General features: G+C 40.9%; 1 protein-coding gene across 1 annotated transcript in view; it reads left to right on the forward strand.

Annotated features, from left to right (window-relative positions):
- LOC146976603 (uncharacterized) overlaps nt 1-21,028 on the forward strand; it is a 32,688-nt gene extending 11,660 nt beyond the window's left edge. The window contains exons 17-34 of the mRNA XM_085796503.1: nt 13-161; nt 1,109-1,367; nt 2,728-2,898; nt 3,032-3,189; nt 3,846-3,986; nt 4,311-4,455; nt 4,648-4,799; nt 6,081-6,206; nt 7,077-7,254; nt 9,417-9,488; nt 10,171-10,278; nt 11,845-11,916; nt 12,011-12,127; nt 12,600-12,751; nt 13,112-13,198; nt 19,373-19,519; nt 19,629-19,799; nt 19,991-21,028. Of these exons, the coding sequence (XP_085652629.1) occupies nt 13-161; nt 1,109-1,367; nt 2,728-2,898; nt 3,032-3,189; nt 3,846-3,986; nt 4,311-4,455; nt 4,648-4,799; nt 6,081-6,206; nt 7,077-7,254; nt 9,417-9,488; nt 10,171-10,278; nt 11,845-11,916; nt 12,011-12,127; nt 12,600-12,751; nt 13,112-13,198; nt 19,373-19,519; nt 19,629-19,799; nt 19,991-20,101 (2,516 nt within the window). The 3' untranslated portion in view covers nt 20,102-21,028. The remainder of the gene's footprint in view (nt 1-12; nt 162-1,108; nt 1,368-2,727; nt 2,899-3,031; nt 3,190-3,845; nt 3,987-4,310; nt 4,456-4,647; nt 4,800-6,080; nt 6,207-7,076; nt 7,255-9,416; nt 9,489-10,170; nt 10,279-11,844; nt 11,917-12,010; nt 12,128-12,599; nt 12,752-13,111; nt 13,199-19,372; nt 19,520-19,628; nt 19,800-19,990) is intronic.
- Nucleotides 21,029-21,432: the final 404 nt, after the last annotated feature.

Raw genomic sequence — 21,432 nt, forward strand, 5'->3', positions numbered from 1 at the left:
ATGCCTGTGTAGGAGCTGTGCAGCCAGTAGGTGGAGTCCTGTTAGCTGAGTCCTTCATTGAACCTTTGAGTGGGCGGATGGTGAGGGTAGGAGGGGCCAGCACCAGAGTGGGACAAGTGGTGCCTAATGCAGGAGGATACCAAGCCTTACTAGAAAGGAAGGTATTACGAAACATGAACCGACTGCATAGCAATCCAAATGGTATTTGATGTGTGAATGCATATCATAATTAACATAAAGCCTGAGGCTGATTCCACCGCACACCTTAATGGAGCTGCCTGTATGTAAGACTGTGGGAAAAACGTTGGTGTAGTTGTAAATTCAAAAGACTGCAGCACATTGTTTCCCCTCCCCTCCCCCCTCTCCCCCAGACTCGAGGTTGCCAAACAGCCACACGCTAACCTCTGCTCTGCTCCAGCTCTGTGGCTATGGTACCCCGAGACTCACTCACACAGTCTCTACGCCACTGGAACTGCCACCATGTAGTAATAGAACTAAATGAACCGGATAAAGCTGCATACAAGCACTGAGAAAACAGGTCATTGTGCAAAAAGTTAGGTGTCCAAGAGAAAATTAGTCACTCCAGCATCTGTCCTCAAATTCTTCTCCACTCTATTCCGTCTCCATCTTTCATCTCCTATGCAGATCCTGGTTTTGTTTCTCCTTTTGTCAAGAGTCATAGCGAGGTCTTTTACTGATAGTAACGTCAGACATAATCCACAATGCTTGTAGCTGCAGCTCAGTGGTAACTGGCAACCTGGCCTGGTGATTGGGAGAGAGCAGTGGGTGGGGCAACAGGCCAAAGCATAAAATCAAAACATCAACATGATTTACGTGCTGCAAATACATTTTTTAAATGGCTGTACTATTGTTGTCAGTCAGATCAGTATTTCAGACTAACATGATTCCTTAGTCTGGTGACATATTGGATGATTTTGTGATTACTTGCCATACATTTCTTACATATATAGGTCCTTCAGTGAGGAAAGATTTCCTACTTGGTGTCTCTGGTATAATGCCAAATAAAAAAAATAAAAAATAAATAAATGAATGAGACCTGTTTGGATAAAGTAAACGTGGATAAAACAAAAATGTTTTCCTCAATCAGGTTCTGGCAGTGATGTTCAAAGTATTGGATCTATTGAAACCTCAGACTGAAGAGTGGAGTTCAGATCCAAATTTGCAACATCCACAGTCCCATCCAAGCAGCGAGAGAGGAAGTGGCCGACGAGATCACCTCCTTGCTGCGAGCAAGGAGCTCAAGCAGGCGTGGGGAAGGAGCCTGCACTGCAGGCTGCAGTTGCAAACCAGGCTGGAATTCCTGTTGCGCTGGGCAGTGTCTCTCCAGCAGGATGGAGGAACTATGGGTGAGGAAATACCAATGAGCAGATAAGCAGCTATCAGCAACTCTCTTTCCTCCTCTTCTGTTTTTTCTTTGCTCTCCTCCCCCTCATGCTCTTTTTTATCCATCTTCAGTATCTGATTAAAGTGAGCGTGTCAGAGAGAAAATTAATGAAGAAAATACTTGATGTTTTCTTTCATCTTTAAAAAAAAATCTCCTTGTCATCACTGCCATAAATCTCCTCATTGTTGTATAAAAAACAGGTCTATTACTTTACTTTTGCCTACATGTATCTTCTTTACAGCTTTCATTGTGATGAGTGAAAAGAATTAAATCTTACCAACGCTGCACAAAGGGAAATAGGGGAATCCTTTTAATCTCTTTCTTAATGTCACAGTTTTGTCCTCACATGCCCACTGCCCTTATTATAATCAACCACCTTCCATAGACATATTAGCACAGAACCGGTTTGTCCAATAAAACCTAATGTTGTTGGGACATGCAGAAACTCCGCTGCTGTCAAGAAGTTTTAGTCAAATGTTCCAGCACTTCTTTTGAACAAAAAATAAGTTTACCATCATTCAACATTGTATAAACTGATCAGAGATATACAATACAATACAATACACTACAAAAATGTGAAGTATTCCTGGCTTGTAGCTGCGTTTACTCCTTTGACCGTGCAGCCCAGATTTTTAGCCCCTTTTCCAGCTAATGTTTACACAGTTTTATAAACAACCATATTGGAGTTTATAGTAACGTGTCACATCGTCACAATCATTCCATGAAAAGAAGTTAAAAATAAAAAAAAAGTAGGATTCAACTTTCCAATGTATTAACCCCTTCGACTTCTTCCATTGCTTCCACTATATTACCTACTGGCCCTGAAACCAGAACCTTCTTGTAGTACTACTGCACTGAGTTTACACTATACAGTAAACAAACAAAAATGGCTGGCAATCAAAACCGTGCATGTTTGGGACGCGTTTTCATATTTTAATTATTGTTTGCTAATCTGCTTCTTAGTTTTGCATCTTTGCCATGGCATCTCCTTGTTATTGAGAGGTTGTTTGAGAGGCTAGTCAGGGGACACCATGAAAAAGTAAAGTCAAATTTATTTATTTAGCACATTTCATATGGCAAGCGTAAACTCAGTGTGCTTTAAAAAATAAAAACAAAGATACATTGTATAACATAAAATAGCATACAGGATAAAAAAAAATGTGCTGAGTTATTCTCTCACTAAATCTTTTGTTGCGGTAACTCTGCTCCTTCCCATCTGAAACAAAAATGCCCAGGAATACTTAGATAATTACTAAAAATGTAAGCACTTTCTGATATATTTTTGCTTAACATTCTGACTTGTTCTGTGGCGTCCAAACCAGGAGAGATGCCTCTCTCGGGCTCTGATATGTGTGTGCCAGCTCTGCTTGGGATGGAGTACCCTGACCCCATGGGCTCTGGACTTAGTGTACCTGTGCTGGGATGCCAGACTGACCCTATCTCTGGGATTACAATACCCTTGGCAGGGACCATGGAGGACCCTGATGGAAAAGGTACAGTGAAAATTATCGTACATGCCAGTGTTGATCTAACACAGTTTATCTAATCCATCTACTAAATTCTACTAAAGAAGACGGACTAACAGTTGTATACCCTTTTCTGTGTCCATGCTGTCACACTTCACAGGCCTAGTAGCAATCCGATATGGATCTCAGACTGTTGACCCAGTGACAGGAGTGTTAGCCCCTGTGGTTGGAGCCAGGCTGGATGTTTCCAGAAAAAATGTTCTGCCCGTTACAGCTTCCTACTGGTTAACAGTGGCGGAACAAACTGATAGTGTGCAGGTGAGGGCAGGAATTGAAATAACAATCGTTGCCCGGAGAATGAAAGTGATTCGACCCCTAACCTGATTTTTTTTTTGGCTTATGTAGTATAATCACATAGATAGATAGATAGATAGATAGATAGATAGATAGATAGATAGATAGATAGATAGATAGATAGATAGATAGATAGATAGATAGATAGATAGATAGATAGATAGATAGATAGATAGATAGATAGATAGATAGATAGATAGATATACTTTATTGATCCCAAGCTGGGAAATTACAGTGCAGCAGCAGCATTACACAGTGACGATAACAACATATAGTATAAAAATATAAAGAATAAGAATATAAACTATACATAATAAAATAGTAAAATATAAAGAACAAACTATACATAATAAAATAGCAATAGCAAATAAAATAAAATGTGATGTACAAAAGTATATACAACAACAAATTGGCAGCGTTGATTTTAGTGCAAGAAGAAAATGTGCAATGTGTGTAACTGTGTGTAGAAAAATAAGGTGCGTAGTGACTGTAAGTTATGACCAGAGTTTTTCAGCTGTTATTATATAATGTGATGGCATGTGGCAGGAATTGGTGGGAATTTTGTAAACCTGATAAATTGATCTGATGCAATTCCTTATGTTGGTGTCATTGTATGTCAGGTGGAGGCACTGCAGAGAGAGGCATGCGTGCGAAATATTTACTGGCAGCATCAGAGGCAGAGGGAGGAAGATTTCCTCTCTGACCTGGACTCGGCTCTTTCCCAGTATTTCTTCAGGATCACGGAAGTCAACTCTGCTCAGGTCAGCAAGAGGAGTTTGCTGTTTTGGTTGTAAATACCCAATAGAGCCTGGGCTCTGGGTGTGGCAGGCGGGGGCTGAGGCTTTTGAACATCTGGAAATGTGTAAGGGGATATGTGAATGTGCGGAGGAAAAACAGCACTGGGAAGTAATGCAGGGTTTTTGTTTAGGTTCAACGTTGTTTTCTTGCCCCGCACGGCAAGTAAAAAAAAAAAAACGCTGATGGTTGATTTGTTTGTTTTTGCACACGGCTGAAAAGCTGCTGCATCTCTGTGTGTTACCATACCTTTGTTATTTTAACTGAGAGTTTGAGAGTGTAACCCACAGCAGGCCCAGTGGTCAGGGAGACAGCTGAGGGAAGCAGTGGGGGAGCTGCAGGATTCGTCGCACACGGAGGCCCAGAGGAGAGCGGCTCAGCACTCCCACTTGGCTCTGATCCTCCCCTCGCACATTTTACACATCCTCACACTGGGTAAGTCGGTTGGCAAGCTGGGAGAATGAAAAGCATGGAAGGAAATTACTGTCATTGACAGCACTGTGGTTATATTGCTGCTTGCCACGATATCATAGCCTTCAGCTTTGCAGTAATGAACATAATTTTGTGTGTTCAATATTTTATTTGGGTTGGCAGCATGTCTTTGTGTAACTCCATCTGTGTGTAAAGGAGATGAAGAGGAGTGGGAGCAGCAGAGTGTTTGGCACTCAGAGCTCTTGTCGGGCCTTGATAAGGTGGATGTGTGTATGGAGCAGCTGCAACAAGACCAAGAAAAATGGACAATGCAGGGAGGAGACTGGGCTACAGCCCTGCATGCACTGGTGAGGGGAATGCCTTTGTGGTTTGTTAGTGGCCCTGTGGATACACACACACACACACACACACACACACACACACACACTATATATATATATATATATATATATATATAGTACAGGCCATAAGTTTGGACACACCTTCTCATTCAGTGTGTTTCCTTTATTCTCACTGAAGGCATGAGTTTCAAGAGGTGAACCTGACCTGAAAATGGTTTTCACTTCACAGGTGTCAGGTGTGCCTTGTCAGGGTTCATTAGTGGAATTTCAGTGAGAATCTACAATGTAAATAGTCATGAAAATAAAGGAAATGCATTGAGTTTGTCCAAACTTTTGACCTGGACTATATATATATATATATATATATATATATAAATATAAAATTATTATTATTATAATTATTATAATAATAATAATAATAATAATAATAATAATAATAATAATAATTATTATTATTATTATTATTTTCATTGAAAGATAAACACCAACAAAAACATGTGACAAAGACAGGCAAGAGAAAAGGGGAAAAAGACAAAACAAACTGTGGATTCATTTTTAATTGACATTTGGTCCCAAAGGTAGAAAAATCTAACTTCTGGCCCTACAGGTGCCTACATCCTCCCCCAAGTCTGGTCTATATACTTCCACATCTGGGCAGAGTGCGACTCGGTAGTGACTGATACTGTAGCAGGATGATATTGGTGTGCACACCAGATTTGGTCCGGATGTGGAATCATGCAGTATCTGGGCCAGATGTGTCCCATTGAACAGGATGGATACTGGGACAGGGAAAACAAACACATGGCCGAAGTATGGGCTGGATTTATTTTGCTATCTGTCTTGGGTGCCCGGTTCCTTCTCAGGACAGCTATGGAAAATGCGCGCTGTTAAAGCAGAAGTAAGCGATCCGGTGGTTTTGGCTAACTTCCTGTCAGCCGATGGAGTTAGCAGTCCCCGCCCTCGTCCCTACGTCACCACATTCACGCGCATCCCTTGGCTGCACACACAGAGAGGACTGCCCCTTTATGCCGTTCTCTCTCCTCATTGGATAAAGGTTGTAGGATACAAGGAAAGTTTTCTCCTCGGCTTACAGCAGAGCAGAGGGACTCACAGACCCGTGTTTCAGACCAAACACTCTATATAAGTGATTGCCGTTGGAACATACAACTATTTAAGACTTATATTAACACAAATATTCCGCTTACTTCTGCTTTAACATTGCTGTCTAAATATAAATAAGACATTATGTTGTGTTATTGCACAAATGTGTGTTTATGTGTCCTCCAGGACAGAGAGTTGAGACAGAGAGACTTGTGGGAGCAGTGTTGTTCCAGACAGACAGAACTGGAGTCTTCTCTCGGGGCCCTGCACTTTGTCAGACATGTGTCTCAGCTCCGTGGCGACACTGCTCAGGTCAAAACACAGAGACGCATTCTTTACACGACACTGCATATTTAAAAAAAAACCTGAATATACAACGCAGGAGACTTTGTTTTTGAAAAGATGTTCTTGTAGCAATCAAGTCTGTCAAACTTAAGATAATCAGTTAAAGCAGACGATGCTTACCTGACCATCATCGAGGGTTTGTTTTGTTACCTCTGGTGTTTCCTGTGTTATTTTGAGCTACTTTGGTATGAATCATAATTATCTACATTATCTCAAAGCATCTCACAGCTTTCTTTATTATAGAGATAAACCCCACAGTTCCCACAAAGAGAAAACACTGAGCGACAGAGGGGAGGAATGACTCGTTTGGCTCAAACAGCATAGGGTTCCAGAGGAGAGGTTATAGGGGATGTTAATTGTTATTTATTATAATGGAAATAATCATATTAAATACTACTACTACAACCAATAATAATAATAGTAATGATGATGCGTATTGTAGAGGTAGATATGGATCCTCTAAAACAGAGAAGCCAAACATGCAGAATGAAAAAAATAAATAGAAAAAAAGAAAGAGAGAGAGACAGGGAGAAAGAGTGAGAGTGCTCAGTGTATCATAGGAATCGCCAGCAATCTACATCAGGATCACTAATGAATGCACTCACTTGAACATAATTATAAGCTTTATCAAAGACGGCTTCTGATAGAGGCCAGATAGCTGAGGGCTCTGCATGCCTCCCATTATTACAAACCACAAACGCAACAAGTAGACATGTAGCATTTTGAGAGTGGAGGGGTTTTGTTATAGGACAGTGGCTATAAAGTCGAGGAGGGAGATTACTCCATTGCAACAACACCAATGCAGATATATCACCATCCGTCTTCCTTACTCCATAGGCAGTGCTATGTGGGAACTTCTGGTATAAAGAATTTGGTTTGGCCCCGTGCCAAGAGCAGAGGGGCCACGTCATGGGTCTGCTACAACATCAAGTTCTACCCCTGTTGGAGAGACTGAGCCAGCTTCTGGAGGACAAAGCCAGCTTCCTCACCAACACTGGCAATCAGCACATGTCAGGTACTGAATCGGGGATAGCCTACTGCAAGATGACCGTTCAATTATGGTGCTAATATGGTATGTGATGGGACTCACATATTTAGAAGTACAGAAAATACTGTTCTAAAGTAAGCACAATTCATAATGGAGCATTATTTTGCAGCTATACAAACATGTTCCGTTTGGTTAGACAATATGGTTGTTGTTATTTTTCTTCTTCAAATAAATCCCATGAAAAGACCAGAAAAAAACAAGCCTTGTTGCTTTCTCAAAAAACTACTTGCAAATGTGTGTTCAAAATTCTGAAATACATTGAAACAAATATTCCAAAATGCTGCATGAAGACAGTATTGGTGCTTTAGTGTAGAGCAGCGTGAGCGTGTTTGCATGACTGACTCAAATTAACTACATAGCCCATGTTTATTGTGAAATGAACATTCCACCCAGGCAACACTGAGGCTTTCTCATGTGCGTTCAATAGTTTCTGAGAAACAGTGGAGCTCTTTGGCACGGATATAGTATCCACTGTGGGTCAGGCTTTGGAGAAACAGACAGCATCTGTTAACAGGATTCATTTCTGTTTGGTTTTGGCCTTTTCATAAAATTTGTTTACAGTCAAAAATATTCAAAATATTGCTGAGCAAACTAAAGGCCTACCATTTTAGTCTGGCTTTCTACTGATTTTTTTTTTTTTGTTATTGTTTTGTTTTAGATTATTAGCACTATATATAGATTTTTTAATAGCCTACTAGGCTACTGCACAAGGACAATAAAGTCTAATCTTATCTTATAGTCAACGTTACCATTGAGACTTGATGGTCAAGAGGAAACGTGAGTTCAAAAAGCTTGCTCAGGCCGGTTAGACCGTTGTGCAGGGCCGTTGAAAGGTGATGATAATTCTAGGGGCCCAGCGCCCAGTGGGGCCCACAAAAAACCCCAGTAGTCTAATCTTTGTATGACTGAATTATTCTGCATTAGACCCTGACTAATACTCATAGTAATGCTGCATTAGCATCGAAACTAAATAAAAGGCTAAATAAAAAATGATAAGACATATGTAGTCTAATAAAAAGACTGGAAAAGTCAGGGGACAGAGGCCCACTTTAGTATTCTTTCGGGGGGCCCAGAATTCCTAGCAGCGGCCCTGCCGTTGTGTACCGAGCCACTGTAGTGTCTAATCCACATACGACAAACCCTGCTGCTTTTTTTTTTTTTTTTAGCAGTGCCATTGTTACAGGTGATGCACATGCAGATGTTTGTCGGGACTGCTGCAGAAATGGCACATACTGTCAGTCCTCCTGTGTAACTTCTTGCTGCGAATTATGACTGAAGGCATGTGGAAGTCTGCACGTGTGGGCAAGCTCCCATAAGTTGACGACATAAGGAACTAATAAAAAAATAGTAATCAATAGTAGAATCGGTCAAAGTTCTTGTAATCAGTTAATGTTTAATCATGAACATCCCTGATTAGAAATTACAATGTAAAGCTGCAGATAGAGCCATAAGAAAGCCATAAGAAAATGATTTATTTAAAGGTGTACAGAAATGGCCGTTTGTCCTGTTTGTCGCGCCGAGTTGTCACGAGCTGCGACACGAGTTTACCCGAGTAAGGAAAACAAAATTGATTGGTCGTTATCGAGCGGGCGGGATATTCAAAGCTTGGGGCGAGACCGAGCTCCGTGTGTGTGTGTATGTGTCTCAGACGTTTGAATGACGGATTACGGATCCAATATCAGTGGCTGGTGAATCGTGAACAGGCTGACGTATAATCCGTGCGCCTGCATTATCCAATGCGGGAATAAAAATACACACTTTCATCCTGGATTTACTCAAAAATAGAATTTTGCACAAAGTTTGGCCTACATCGTCTGTTGGTGAGTTATTACACTAATTTTATGACCCAGAGTGGGCTTAAATTCAATTTACTTTTCTGTACACCTTTAATGATCAATGTTGTTTTATATGCAATAACTTAAAGGCTTTGTTAGCAGTTAGTCAATAAGTGCAATTAGGCTATTTCAATAAATTCTCAATAAACATAGAGCCATAGTCTGGCCCTCGACAGTGGCACGCCTGTAAGCACTTGGAAAGACTTGGAGGTGAACAGTTGTCCATGCTAACGATAGCTATGTAAAAAATAGCAACAGATAGCTCCTTTAAACTCTATTTCTAACATGTTTCAGGTTTGTCAACAAAACAGGCATATGGGTTGGAGATGACCTCAAGAGTCTGGACAGCCTCTATGACAGTGAAAGGTACGTGCTCTTGAAACTTTTGTAGCCTTGAGATAACATGGGTATAATGTTACTGGAAACTGCGTGTACACAGGATGCCAAGAAATACTGTGACGTTGATTTATTGTCCAAATGTAGCAGGATAGAGCACTGTGAACGGAAACAAAGTGCTGGTGAAAGTCCAAACTGTTACTGCCCAAGTGTATTGTTCTGTCTCTGAGACCTGTACTGTATTTTTAACATCTCTGGAGATTGGGGATAGATGCATGATATTGTGTGTGAAAGTGTTGAAAATCGTGTTTCTTTCATAATGTAAAGGCAGGTATAGAGGACCAAAACGTTTTACAAAGCAAGGATATAAATAGTTCTAAATATCTCACTCTTTGAGGTAAAGTGCAAAAAAACAAAAAAAAAGAAATCTTGGGTTTTTTAGAGACCTAACTTTAGAAAAGAAAATCTCACTGAGTAGATATTGTAACTCTTTTCAAATTAATTGGGTCTATCCATGTTGTAATGTAAGAAATACCCCCTGCCCATCTGGCATTTTTCAAACCGTAACCCCTAACCCCAACCCCTCACCCTCACCCTCTTCCTGCTAAATCCAAACTTTATTGGTGCTTTTCACGGCGGCGGTGCACACAACAGCCCAGCCGTCCGTCACATGCAATGTTTATAGGCATTCTTGCAACTTTTGTCTTTCAAGGAAACTCCACCCAGTCCCTGAGGGAGCCCATCAGTTTAGCCCAGTGCCAGGAAACTCCAACACACAACTCCCAAAGAGACACTGCGTCTTCTGGCATTAACTCCCAGGGTGAGATAAAACGGCGAAGTGTACAGATGGGTGAGAAATCAAAAACAGAATCAGAAGTTATGACCCCTTGCCTAACCCCAGCACAGGGGGGTCACTGATGAATATGAAAACATTGGGCCTCATTCACGAACCGTTCTTAAGAACAAATTTGTTCTTAAGTCCTACTTACGAAGTTTTTACGAAGATTGTGGCATTCATGAATGTTTTCTTATCCAGAATTTGTTCTTAACTAAGAACAAAATCTACGAACAGTCAGGAGTATACTTACGCACTTTTAAGTGCTGAGACTTCTGCAAAAATAACCGATTATAGTGTTTTCTTTTGTTCTGCAGTTGTATGATATTATATGATTTGAATAAGAATTATTTTCTTATCTTTTATGATGTTTTTAATAATCATATATTAATAATAATAATAATTGACAAGTCATTGCAGTTTCTTAAAAAAACATTATAGACGGGGGGGGGGTAAATATGTTGTTTGTTGTTGTGCGCAACATACAGCTCCTGTTATGATTTTTTCTTCCTAATTGCGGGCTGCAACAGTGCACTTACTGTAAGTGTTTTTTTTAAATATGTGATAATATGATAATATTTATGATGGCACACATGAGAGTGTGGTCTCTCTGATAACAACCCGAAGAGCTGCATCCACTAAACTAAATATAGCCTAAATATAAATATAAAAATATAAACTAAATATAGGCTAAGCCTTTTGTTTGTTTCTTTGTTTCATTCCTGCCGCAGTAGCGCCACTTCACTATTTAAGTTCTTTTTACGTTTGGAGTCTGGTGCTGCCTCCCAGATTTTCATTTGAGCATTTCAACTTTCTTTCTCACTTCACCTTCTCTGCTCAGTGCCTGTGGGTGCTGTGTGCACACGGCCCTGCAGTCTCATGCCCTTTTACGGGCATTGATGGGGCGGTTACCTATGCTGATCCTATGTTAATTAGACTCACCTGGCACACGCCCTCAACTTACGAGGAGTTGGCATAAGAACACAGCTGCGAACAATTCTGAGGCTTACGAACGCGTTGATGAATCTGACGTAGGGTTTTCTTAAGGAACTTCTTAAGAACAACTTAAGAAAGAATCTAAGAAGATTCTTAAGAAGATATTGGTGAATGAGGCCCATTGAACATTTGTGGGAGAGCTTAGCCTAACACTTTGTTATGACACTTTATAACGATTTTCCTTTAACGTGCAGACATCTGTTGCTCCTACAGATAGGTCACACATCCACAGAATATACTCTGTAGCATGTGAAGCACACCTCCAAAGGAATACATCTATTCCTGTTTGTACTAGATTCCATTTCCTGACACCAGCTGTTTAGCTTTAACAAAGACAGAAAAAAGAACCTCTGGAGCTCCACAACACATCATTTTTGCCCTTTGGCTTTTGGCAATGAATGGGGATACATTGAATTAATTAACTGAGCTCTGGGATCATTGCACAACGATAAGAAAACTGGCTGTAACTGTGACTGCATACTGAACTGACAGATTTGAAAAATCTACTGCCGATGTATTTGCAAGACGATGAGTAACCTGTGATTCATTTCACAGAAATTCCCCCAGAGACCCAACCTATGAAAGAATCAGCTAAGCCTACACATATCTCTGTGCCTACAATATCAGGTAACATTATGACTATGGTGTAAAATCATCTTGGAAGTGGCATAGGCTATTGTGTCATGTTATTTCATCCTGGCATTTTCTGTTTATTCCCCAGAGGAGGGATGGACCAAGCTGATGGAGCTCTCTCCTTTGTTCCAGCTGCTGAGGAGTGCGGAGCTACAGATAAAGGGCTTGGCTTGTGGGGCAGGGCTTCTTCGAGGAGAGCTCGCTGGTAGGTCAGATGTACTGAGCCTACAGTATATGTATAGATAGATAATAAAGCCTTGCATGCATCTCAGAGATATTTTCGCACAACCCTACCCGCAGACAATCTGAATAAAGCTTGATGAATGAAAGACCCGTCATGTGATGTTGCCACTGTCTGCATCTTCTTTCAACTGCTATCATACTCTAACACTCCTGGGGCGTAAGGACGTGTGTGAGTTAGATGTTTGCTCAGCTTCAAGTTTATGAACTTTATTCTAGTTTGTTTGACTTCTGCAACTCAGTGTGTAATTAACTTTCATCAGATCTGCTGAATGATATACATACATCAAGAAATGTCTTGAAAAGTTTGGATGCTTTTGCTAGCCTGGTTTGGACAAGCTAAAATTCTTTTGAGCCTCTTTTTAAACAAAACGAGTGGGTTTCTTCAAAATGTGTTGACTTGGTGGCGAGAACTATTGTTCTCTGTGTTTGTCCAGGTGGAGGCAAGAGTTTCATCGATGTCCTCGATGCTCAGTGGGAATGTGAAGGGGAGCTGGTCCCGTTGGACCCATCAGTCCTTAATCCCAGAGAGTTCCTGGTCTACCAGCATGGACTATTCCTGATCCACATGTTACATAATATGAACCTGGTTGGTGCCAAAGCTTCTCTCTTGTAATCTTGTTGCCTCTTCCCTTTGTTAAAAGTCACTTTTGCAGTGCAATTTTGAGCCTTTGAACCTGGATCCAGGCTATTCTTTAAATGCTAATTGTTTTTGTGAGTCTCTGTGTGGGCTGAAATAATCAGGAAAGAAACTACCAGAGACCAGAATGCCACAGGCTGATACCATCTTCTGTCATCTTGGAACAAAAACATTTATCTTTATTGTTCTAGTTGTGCTTTCTTGATGTCTTTTCCTGGTAAAACATATTTTCTTACTGATTAAGCCAAGCCTTATCATTTTAATAAAGAAAAGCCTATTCTTTCCGATTCTTCTTATCTTTTCCTACAGACTCCGGCCATTTCACTTCAGATAGCTGCAAGTCTCCCAAACAACAACTACTTCAGCAATGCCTTCAGAAATTCCTTCTTTTATCAGGTAATACAGAACATAATTTGGGATTTTATGTTTTTCCTTACCAGTGTGATTGCTGTTTGCTATGTAGCATGAACAAGACAGAGTACTTGTGTGTAAAAGTGGTGAATTTAAAACAAAAGCAGTGTGGTATATTGATGTGATGATGAAAAGGCAAGGCAATTTTTCTCACAGGGAGAGCTGGCCAGCTCGATGGGAGGACTGGGTGGTAGACTGGTCCATGGGAAGGGAGGGGAAGCCAGTCTAACAGCAGGGGAAAGGGTGGGAGGGGGGGCGATGCAGGCGGCGGCTGGTGCAGAGAGATGGAGCTCCGGTGGATCTGCGGAAACACAGAGAGAGTGCGAGACACCAAGGCCAAACTACAACTACAACAGAAAATGACAGTTCAAAAATATACTGAGGAGAGGAGAGGAGAGGGGAGGGGAGGAGAGGAGAGGGGAGGGGAGGAGAGGGGAGGGGAGGGGAGGAGAGGAGAGGAGAGGAGAGGAGAGGAGAGGAGTGGAGAGGAGGAGAAAGGAGGGGGCTCTGTGTAACCAGATGTGTCCCCAGCAGTCTAAGCCTATAGCAGCGTAGCTATAAAATGGTTCAGAGCTACCTGAACCAGCCCTAACTAAAAGCCCTGTCATAAAGGAAGGTCTTAAGTATAGACTTAAATGTAGTTAGAGTGTCTGCCTCTTTGACCCATGGAGAGAGCTGGTTCCACAGTAAAGCAGCCCGGTAACTGAAGGCTCTACCTCCCAGTCTGTTTTTAGAGATACTGGGAGTCACTAACAGACCTGTGTTCTGGGAGCGGAGTGCTCTGGTAGGACAGTAAGGAATGATTAGTTCTTTCAGATAGGTTGGAGCTTTATCATTAAGAGCCTTATAAGTCAGCAGAAGGATTTTGAAGTCTATTCTAAATCCTACAGGAAGCCAGTGGAGAGAAGCTAAGGTGGGAGAGATGTGCTCTGTCTTCCTAACTCCTGTCAAAACCCTTGCTGCGGCATTCTGGACCAGCTAGAGACTCTTTAGAGAGTTTTTCGGACATCCTGACAGGAGAGAGTTGCGGTAGTCTAGCCTAGAAGTGATAAATGCATGTACTAGTTTCTCAGCATCACTCTGGGAGAGGATATTCCTAATCTTAGTGATACTGCGCAGATGGAAGAAGGCGGTCCTAGTCACGTGTTTTATGTGGGAGCTAAAGGAAAGGTCCTGGTCAAAAATGACTCCAAGGTTCCTCGCAGTTGTACTCGGGGTCAGGGTGATGCCATCTAGAGTAGCGATCTGATTAGAGAAAGTGTCCCTGAGATGAGAAAAGAAAGGATCACCGCCGACACGTCTTCACTTGTATTTAAAAAGAAGTTTATTAACAAGAAGAAGAACGGTGTACAAAAATGCCGAATCCTGAAGCATCCCTGGTGCCAAAGTGAGATCTTCTCCCCTATGGCTCAAAACCATGATCATATATACTTTCTAACTCCAAAACTCCTCCTTCTCCCAACATAAGGATATTGCTTACCGTAATAAGCATTAACTGCTCGACATTAACATGAACAATCCACGTATCTGTTAATCTAAACAATTCCTGTAAGTGTTTAACATACACAGTTCATGTTTTGCGTCTATGAACATGAGACAGGATCTAGCCTATAGAGTTTTACGACCTTGCATTCATCCTCCGGACGAGGCAAACATAAACTTAAGTGAGGCTCTCACAGGAAAAATGTGAACAACAGGGAAGACATTCTCCTAGGGTACATTTAACAAGAGCCACTCATTATCTAATCTATTACTGTTACTAAACACCTAACTGTGCGTTCACACCAAAAGCTTCCAAAGCGTCAAAAACGCTCGAGGGTGGGCGTCAGACAAGACAGCTCCCAAAACGGCAAATATTTTCAGCCGCTTTGGCCGCTCGTCACGTGACTGACGTCAAAGTTCGATCGCGCTGGTCATTGGGGAGCCGAAATACAAAAAAAAGGAAAAAAAAAAGGCAGCCGACGGACATCTCTATTCTGACAGGTTGCCGCCAGTTGCCGCTTAACCGCGTCATAGCTAATTACCCTAAAGTTAAACCTGGCTCAACTTCTCATCTGGTGACGCTTTGGACGCTTTGGAAGCGCGGCGACGCCTGTTGACGCTTTGGACGCTCAGTGTCGATGGGCTCTCATTGAAAATGAATTGACTTCCGGCGTTTTTGACGCTTTGGAAGCTTTTGGTGTGAACGCACAGTAATGCAACATCTTTATATATCTATAAATGTATGTGCGTCTTTCTCTCTTATAACATCTACCTTCGATTTGTTTACTTCTAAGCAAAACATGTCCATAAAGCAGAGCACCACTTCACACTTTCCTTCAATTCTCAAAAAAGGGCACACATACAAAGAATAAACATAATACATGATGTTAAAGCTAAAAGTTCAGGTGGATAATACACTACAGCAGTAAAGCAGATGATATGCACTGAATGAAAATACCGTTAGGTCACATACCAGACAAAGCTGCACTCAGGTACAGTTAAGTACAGTATAGATGTCGTCACTCACATAATTGTATGGTGTCACCTGATAGTGAGTGGAGGACATGATGGCTGCCTGTCAAGAGGAATGTTTCAGTATTGAACTTATAATTAGAAAATTATAATCAGCAACATTTTCTACACTAGAGCCACCCTTCATGCTGCAGCAGTGCATCCTGTACACCAGAGGTGTAGCTAGTAGCCTAGTGGTCGGGGGGCACAGGGATACGCCATCCACCCACTTTTTTGCCACTGGTTCTTTCAAATATGGGGTCATCCCGTATTTGAGCATTAAATAGTGCATCAAAGTCAATGCAGGACAAGGTTTGTTCGGTATTTCTGAGTTGTCTTGAGTGCAGCATCGTCCCATTTTGTGACCGGTGTAAATACTGTTTGTGCTTGGGCTTACGACAAATCCTGATTGGTAGTAGCTTGGAATTTTGATAAAACATGAAAGTGTTTGTACTGGGAAGAAAAAAAAGACACATGCACATGCACTATATATACAGTATATAGGTGTGTATATACACATAAATCAGAGCCGGCCCAAGGTATAAGCAAACTAAGCACCTGCTTAGGGCCCCGCAGGGCAATTACAGTAACGACAACAAAAAAATGAATAAAATAAAATATTTTTTGCATGGATGAGTAATGATTTCAATATGATCAAAGATATATCATTGTACAAAAACGACAATTTTATGTCAACAGAGTGCTGCTGCTGGTCATACTGTATGTTGTTAGTATGTCGACACTGTAGCTTTATAGTTTTAACTTGATCATATGAGCGGTGAAATAAGCAGAGAGGGGAGAGCGTCTGCCTACTGTAAAGCCCTCATTCAGAATCACCCACGTCTGTACTATGGGAAAATAGATCCGCTAGCAATATGCAGTCTTGGACACCACTGTGTCTAGTTATAAATTGCTTTTAACTCATTCTGAACTGTCCGTGCTGACCCACGGGTGTTGAAGCCCTGACCCGATGCATTAATTCTTGGTCTGAACCTGGTCAAAAAAAAAATAGAAGACACAAGTCATATTTTTGGACCGAAAGCATCTCGAACTGACGCGCCCGGTCGGTTTGGGCCGGCCCATTGAGAACTCAACTTTAAGTCGAAAAGAGTCCGTGCAGACCAGTGGCGTGCATGGACATTTTTGGCCACAGGTGCTCAGTGAAAAATAAGGGCACTTTGTGCGGCATGTGGAACAGCCGTCAGCGTGAGATTTTAAATAAGACAAACATTATAGGCACATGTTGCGCATAATTGCATATTTATTTCATTATGTTAATAAAATTACCATATGAATTCAAAGAGACTATGCATTGGAAACAACAAAATAAAGATAGCAGTGCCATATTGTGCATTTTGTCTATAAACAAATAACCACTAGAAATCAACACATTTTAACACAATATTGAAAAAAGGGGACTCTAGTTCAAACTTGAGACTCCAAATCAACCATAGCTCAAAGACTTTAGTGAATTATCATTCTCCTGCTTTAAAATTATTTTTTTCAATGCTAAAATGTGTTGATTTCTAATGCACAATATGGCACTGCCTGCACTTTTTTCTTTCTGATCTGTTACCATTTGATCCTGTGATCCTGTTGATTATTAATGTAATGTTTACAATGTTGTTTCTATGATTACTGCACTACTACTAGGCCTATATATGTTCAAGTAAAGTGTTACCCATTTATCTACTTTTTTTTCAAACTTTATTGAACATTGTTAATCTGTACAAACCCTTCTTTTTTTTCAAACTACAACCAATCATGCTTGTCGTATAGTGTGACGTCATCTGTAAGAGCAGGATCCTGAACCGATCTGGAAGACTGAAAATCCAGTACTAACACTTGGCTCAACACAGTATCAGTGACGATGACTATCAGACTAGTTGTAAACTATGTCAGCTGTCTGTCAGATACATGGCAGCTTCAAGAGAACAACATTACCCACAACAAAATCTGTGATGTGAATTTTCTATCAAGAGGTGTAGTACAGTCAGATACATAGGTATTTACATTAATCAAAATACAATGCTGTTGTGAGTGTGTGTCTAGGGCAAGATTGTTGTAATAAAACACAGTGCTCCCCAAAGAATATGTCCAAATTTGAAACAGCTCTTTGAAGGTTGTGAAATAGTGCTGGTTCACTTAAGGTTGTCATCCTGGGATTTGTCACTCCCACACTGAGGTCTGCCCGGCTCTATCTTTAAGATAGGGATATCTAAGGACAGAGCCGTGGAGACAAGATGAGAATGGGTGAAACACACACAGGTCCCGGAACATCAGCCTCCATGTCAACAATGAATGATAATCATTTAATTATCAATAGGCACTGTTAAATGTTTTATCATGCAATAACTACTCTGCTCTAGTGTAATTTTTGGGCACGATTGGGACAGGATTTTGGGACCATCCCCACATTGTTTGGGACGTCTGATCACCCAAGATATCCCCACTGCCTTTGTGACCGTGTAGCTACTGTACTATGAGGAGTTTCATCCCTTTTGTATTCTGGCTCACACAGAGAGGTACACATACATAATAACAATGGCAAAGGTACAGAATAACTTTGACTGTTCATAGTTGAATGAAATGTCAATAATGGCACTTGAGAAAGTTACAGTAGTGCTGCACCTCCACGGAAACGCCACGAAACTAGGGCCCTACAAACAACACACACTCACATTCACGCCTATATGGGCAATTTTAGAGTCTGTAATCCACCTATTGTGCATGTCTATGAACTGTGAGAGGAAGCTTGAGAATCATGAGAAAACCCAGACAGAAACAGGGAGAACAAGAAAACTCCATGTAAGGCCCTGGGCCTGGGATTCAAACCCAGAACTTTCTTACTGACAGAAAGCAGTGCTAACCACAGTCTCACTGTACTGCCCTAAACAATTTCAGATTATTTGTGTAGTGTCTATTATGTGCACTACTGTTTTACTGTGCAAATCACAAGAACATTCAGATGATTGATTATAATAGAAAACGGAGACTATTTGTCGTTTATTTCCTTTTGGAGCCCTCGTTAACACTCAAGGGGCAATTTAGTGGCCAGCCTCGACAATGAAAGGCTTTATTGAACATCCTTTTCAGCCCTGTTGACACGGAAGATTCCTCCTACTCACTCCCCTCGGGGTAGAACATTCAGACTTACAGACCCCTCACAGTGGTAGATAGCAAGCCTTTCCATAGCCTTTAGATTTCCTGCATAATCTCAGAGATACAAAGCTTGTTTCTGGGATAGGATTTTGCACTTCTAGTTTCCTCCAGAGTTTAGAGTGAATCCACTTGTCCAATTGTGAAGCCAGTAGAAATCAGTTAAACTGAAATGCAACTGGTTCCTTGTTCATATGTTGATTAATATACATTTATACTCATTTTACTATTTATTTACAGAATTTACAACTTCTGCTTCCACTGGCCACTTTTTTTTATTGCCCAGATAGCAGCCATTTGTAACAGTTCTTCTTTTGCATGTTCCAATCAATCGTAAATCTAGATTTTATGCCTAAACCTTTTACAAATTGCAAGACCTAACATCACTGCATTGCACATGTAATACAACGTGTCGCCACAGACACTTTTTTTTTTTTTTTTATCAATGGACTTCAGTTTGTTACTCACAATAACTCCCCAGTATGTGAATGACCGCTCTGTTGACAGGAGGCTGAGGAGATGCTCTTTGTCCGTCGCCAGAGGCTGCACTCGGTTGGAGGCTTCTCTCTGCTGCTGCTCCACTGTCTGTCCCATGTCAAAATCAAAGACATGAGCACTGACTCCAGCCCTGCCTTCCAGAGACTTTTCTTCAAGGTACAGACTGGCAGTCAAAATAATCAAAAGTGAATAATTATGAACTTCTTGTGCATCAAATATAGCTAAACATGGGTTTGATTGACTTTCACCTGATTTTATATTTCAGGTACTGCAGGCATGCCTTGGGGAGCTGTTTCAGACTAGGCTCAGTATGCCTCCCTCTGAACAGGAAACCAATTTGTCTGCAGGAGACTCACATGAGACACTGTCAGACTCTTGTGCCATGTCCTTGCTTTACAGACTTCACAAACCAAGCAGAGGATTTCTGTCTGTAGATGTAAGAACACAATATTTCCACTAATTATGGCCATTTAATGTGCTTCACATCAATGTCTGCTCTAACTTTTCCTCCAGGTTGTTCTGATAAAAGCCTTTTTGTTCATAACAACAACATAACTATGGTGCACGGTGCAACCCGAGATTCATTGCGTGTTCCTTGTTGTGCATCTGTTTTTGATTATGGCGCAGGAAGTTGAAGAACTCCAGATGAAGCATAAGGAAACATCTCTTTTCTCACATCTTGAAAGACTTTTGAGAGAGAAGAACTCCACAGAGAAAGGCGGAGACCAGATTGGATAAACATGCAGACGCTCTGCCATCTTGGACAAAATCCTGCCCTTTTCTTAATAATCAAGGAGTTCAGAGGGAGCCATGCAAATGGAGGAAAAGCAATAAAAAGGAGAAAGTATAGAAATGTATTGTATCTAACCCTAACCATCCAAGTAAATGATTACAGGATTTCAACATTACAAGGAAAGCGTTTACCCCTACCCCATTTATCACCATATTAAGTGTTTAGCTCTGCTCAACGTTTAGGTGATTCCTATTATTTACATAAAATAATAAGTAAATGTATTTGTGAGAACAAAATACTGTGTATATATATATATATATATATATATAGAGAGAGAGAGAGAGACTTTGTAATTACTTATCACAAAAAGCAAATGGTTTTGTTACAAATACTTTTATTTATTTATTTTTTGTAAGAAAACAATCACTTCACGTTTTTCTTCATACAAAATGTTTTAAGTGTTTTATACTCCAAGAATTAAGATGGCAGTCCAAGGGTCTTCCTGTGGGTGGCTGATTGAAAGTACACAGTCCAATGTATGTGTACAATCTGTGTGTGCGTCTGTATGCACACATTGGGACATCTGTTTCTTCTTACGTGTGATGGAGGGGCGGCCCTTGGCAACAAAGTTTTGCAGAGATGCTCCTGCTTCTGATGGAAAAAAACTGGAGCCCTTCATTCCTGCTGTTCACTACCCCAAGGTGGCTTTGACAGCAATGAAAATGATGATCAAAATTATTCCAATGACAAGCCCAACGACATTTAATGTCTTAGCTGTCTTTGATGCTTCCACAGCTCTGGCAGAATCTCCCATGGAATTTGCACTTTGTGCCTTAAAAGAAATAAATGAATTCAAAAAAGATCAAAATTAGTTTTCAAATACAGATCAACTGTTAAACTCTTTTGAAAAACTAGACATGTTTTCTATAATTTTGATTATAAGAAAAATTACATTTTTTAAAAACGTTTTATGTTCAGGGAAAGTTACTCACCCTGGTGGAGAAGACAATGGCAGCAATTCCAAGAGGCAAACAGCAGCACAAAGTGTTGAAGATGGACCATCCAAGATAGGATGGTGCAGCAGAATGGACTTGACTTCCTTCCATAGTGGCTCTGTTTTGCTCAAAATAAGTGAATGAATTATGTTTTGTGGCACAGTGTCTGGGTCCGATGGTTGTTGGGGGTTGTGGCTTACACTTTTATCCTGGGCAAATGTGGGTGTGGTTTAAGGTGTTGTATAAGACAACTATGTGAGAAACTAGTGGGGGGAGAAAAAGAGTCTTTCTCTTTTGGGGCGTTGCTTGTGAGCTGGGCTGTGATGGATGGGGGAGGTGCA

The sequence above is a fragment of the Trachurus japonicus genome, chromosome 13 (assembly GCF_045865225.1).
Source record: "Trachurus japonicus isolate A0001 chromosome 13, Traja_1.0".
Taxonomy (NCBI): domain Eukaryota; kingdom Metazoa; phylum Chordata; class Actinopteri; order Carangiformes; family Carangidae; genus Trachurus; species Trachurus japonicus.